This window comes from Dasypus novemcinctus, chromosome 10 (genome assembly GCF_030445035.2).
Source record: "Dasypus novemcinctus isolate mDasNov1 chromosome 10, mDasNov1.1.hap2, whole genome shotgun sequence".
Lineage (NCBI taxonomy): Eukaryota > Metazoa > Chordata > Mammalia > Cingulata > Dasypodidae > Dasypus > Dasypus novemcinctus.
The window spans coordinates 91,201,592-91,205,427 of record NC_080682.1 but is presented as its reverse complement, the minus strand read 5'-3'; the positions used below and the strand labels follow the sequence as shown (position 1 = coordinate 91,205,427).

At 35.8% G+C, this 3,836-nt stretch overlaps 1 protein-coding gene across 1 annotated transcript; it reads left to right on the top strand.

Moving 5' to 3' along the window:
• Positions 1-1,022: 1,022 nt before the first annotated feature.
• On the top strand, positions 1,023-1,988 carry LOC101440637 (olfactory receptor 56B4-like). Its single transcript, XM_004466947.1, has one exon. It carries the CDS (start codon positions 1,023-1,025, stop codon positions 1,986-1,988), a length of 966 nt encoding a protein of 321 aa, XP_004467004.1.
• Positions 1,989-3,836: the final 1,848 nt, after the last annotated feature.

Sequence of the window (3,836 nt, the reverse complement as noted above, 5' to 3'; positions counted from 1 at the left end):
ATGGATATTATAGATAGAAAATCATACAACTTAACAACAATGAGTTGCTTTTCTATACATGCTAATATGAAATAATTTCCAAGACAAATAAATTTAAAAACAAAAAGGAAAGAACAGAAAGGAGAAAAAAGGACAGATAATATGCTAACATATAGTTTTGCCTTTTAAGGGGAAATGTATAAATAGACTTTTGCCCTTGCAAAATCTCTGAAAGGATCCCAAGAAACTGGTATCACTGGCTGCCTTAAGCATAAGTCTTACAATCTATTGCTTACATTTTATACTTTATTTGAATTTGTAACCTGTGCATATATTACTTATTAAAATAAAATCAAAATACTTTTAAAAATAAAATTTTTAAGTGGACATACCCTTTAAATGTACATTTTTATACTACTTTCAAATTCTATTCATATGGTAGAATCTGAAAATCCAGAAAAGATTAGTAGCAAAATATTGTCAGTAAATTAACAAGTAGAAAAATATAGAAAGAAAAAAGATATTACAATTAAGATTACAATTTTTCTTATGATATAGAAAAGTCCTCAGTTCATTTATTCATTCATTCCCAATTTGTTACTGATGCCCATTCTATGGCTTAAAACATTAGGTAAAAATACAAAGGCAAAAGACAAAATTATCTCCAAATAATGATGTTAAATGATTAAAAACAAAACCAAACTGGAACAAAATAAACCAAATATTAATATTTGTTTTCTGTTAATAGTAAAATTGTCATTGATAGATTTAGACTTTTTTATTAGACATACAAATGGAGTTGAAAAATATCTATTACAGCCTTTCCATTTAGAATTTATATTGGCTTTCTTTGATGCCCTCTGTGGAATATTTCCAGGACCCAAAAAAAAGTTAAGGATTACTCATGACAAAAGAAACTGGGCCATTGGAAAAGGGAATCTAATCATAACTGTTATCTGAACTTTCTAACACAATTTCCTTCTTATTTCAGTTTTATGGAGATTAATTTAATACACTTTCACTGAGAAGGCAGCAACTGTTCAATGGATGCCTTCACCAGTGTTACCAACAGTTCCAGCCTCCAGAATTCCCACTTCATCCTGATGGGGCTCCCAGGCATTCATGAGTGGCAGCACTGGCTCTCCCTGCCCCTGGCTCTGCTCTACCTCTTAGCTCTTGGTGCCAATCTCCTCATCATGATCACCATACAATGTGAGCTCACTCTACATGAGCCCATGTACTATTTTCTGGGCATATTATCAGTGGTGGACATTGGCTTGGCCACCATCATTGTGCCCAAGATCCTGGCCATTTTCTGGTTTGAAGCTAAGGCCATCAGCCTCCCTGAGTGCTTTGCTCAGATCTACACTATCCACTACTTCTTTTCCATGGAGTCTGGTGTCTTCCTCTGCATGGCAGTGGACAGATTCATAGCCATCTGTCACCCACTCCGATACCCCTCCATAGTCACTGAAGCTTTTGTGGGCAAAGCCGCAGGATTCATGGTGCTCAGGAATGGGCTGTTGACCATCCCAGTGCCCGTACTGGCTGCCCAGAGACACTATTGCTCCAGGAATGAGATTCAGCACTGCCTCTGCTCTAACCTGGGGGTTATCAGTCTGGCTTGTGATGACATCACCGTGAACAAACTTTACCAACTTGTCTTAGCATGGGTCCTGGTTGGGAGTGATATGGCCCTAGTATTTTCTTCCTATGTGCTAATTCTACGCTCTGTGCTGAGGCTGAACTCAGTGGAAGCAATCTCCAAGGCTCTGAGCACCTGTAGCTCCCACCTCATCCTCATCCTCTTTTTCTACTCAGGTATCATTGTGCTGTCAGTCACACACTTAGCGGAGAAAAAGATTCCCCTCATCCCTGTGCTCCTCAATGTGCTGCACAATGTCATCCCCCCTGCACTCAACCCCATGGTCTACGCACTCAGGATGCAGGAGCTCAGGCTGGGCTTCCAGAGACTACTTGGAATGGGTGAAGGCATGCCTACCAAGTAACTCCAGCTTTAGAAACTATTCAATAGATTAGGAAGAGACAGATTCTTGAGGTCTCAAGGGACCTGGGCTATAATTCTGCCTTTACCTCTCACCAGGGATAAAAATGGCCAATTAGATCATGAAAAATATCAACCTTATTTCTCAAAATATGTATATTAAAACTACAAAGAAATTTCCTATTTCTGAGATAATAAGTAATATTAAGAAAAATGAAATGCTCTTAACTCTTGATGCCATACCAAGCTTGACATTCTTTTATATATGTGGTGAGATATGAAATTAGCCCAAACATTCAAAAAAGCAAATTGGTAAAATTTATCAAACTGTTTATCAGTTTTCAAATTCTTTATCTAGTAATCACACTTTTAGAAAAATATAAAAATATAGCAGCTATCTAAAAGAATTATTCAAAAAGATCATTGTAATACTATTATTAATAGAAGATACAGCCTTTAAAAATGTTTAAATAGCTTTAATTTAACTTTTACATATTTATGTGTTTTCTGTATGCAATTTTGATATTAAGAAAGAATAAAGATTTATTTAAAATGGGTAGATAAGTTTCATTTTGAATCAGAAAATCCTCAATCATAATTGATCAATTGATAGTTTTCAAGTACTAAGTGCTTCATACAAGCCAGAAACTGATTATGATCTGATTCAAATCTCATAATAACCCTGTGAGGAAAGGACAAAATTGTCCCCAGCTCACAGTTAAGGAAATGAAGCCTTGGTGGTTAAGGAACTTGCCCCTGGTAGCACAGTTTTAAATTGGAAGAGCCAGGATTCAAGTCCTTGAAAGTCTGATTGAATAACCTTTGCACTATTCTGCCTCTTAGTCCTTCTATGTTCCTGAATTTCAGTGTGACCTGGTCAACTTATGAAACCTTTCTTATGCTTTGATTCTTCAATTTAAAGAAGTGATAATAATAATAATAATAATAATAATAATAATTTTTGTTGTCTTTCATAATAATCTAGCATTCTGTGACAACCTAAAGAAGTAATAAAGAAAAGTACTTTGATTGTGTTCTAGAAAAAAATGTTACAAACAATTAATTAAATCTAAAGGAATTTAAACTGTTTCCTTGGCTAGGGAAAAATGCACACTTTTTGAGCACAAGAACCCTGCCACATGTTCTTTTAGTACTTCCTCTGGGCCTAATATAGAACTCTGCACGTGATAGATGCATAATAAACACTTTATCCATGATGAATTCAGTCAGGGGACATAACATGGTCTGCTGCTTGAACATTGGTTCATTATATTTGACAAATATACCATACTAGTGGTGTATTTTCCACTGCGGTCACTTGGAATTTTTTAAATGGGCAGCTGAATAATTGAGAATGGCTGAACAGAGCTTTCATAAGATTTAGAGGGAATGGGGACAAAAATTGACATTCAGGGCCTGACAGGAAAGGTGGGCCTTGGTGAGCTCCAAATACTTGAAATTATAACCAAAAAAACACTACATCCTCGGAATAACAGTGAATTGGAAATCATCAGTCCTCTCCAGGAATGAAGTGCTATTTCAAATCATCTCATAGAGTTTAGGTGATCTGGAATTGCTAGTGCCTCTATTCACCTGCCAAAAGCAAATGTAAATTTCATCTTAAGGAAGATACCTTCATCATAAATCTCAAATTATCTCTGCAATTTTTCATAGATAATGTTTATCACATTATTAAAAATAACTAACAGTGAGAGAGCTTTTATCATTGATGTGGACGCAGTGGTCACCAAAGGTTCTAAGTGGAGGGAGAGGGAAAAATAGGTGTAATATGGGGGCATTTTTGGGACATTGAATTTGTCATGAATGTTGTTGCAATAACAGATGCAGGCAT

Bases quoted from the DNA above. Each gene is read 5' to 3' on its own strand.
- LOC101440637 (XM_004466947.1), top strand. From the start codon at position 1,023: ATGGATGCCTTCACCAGTGTTACCAACAGTTCCAGCCTCCAGAATTCC.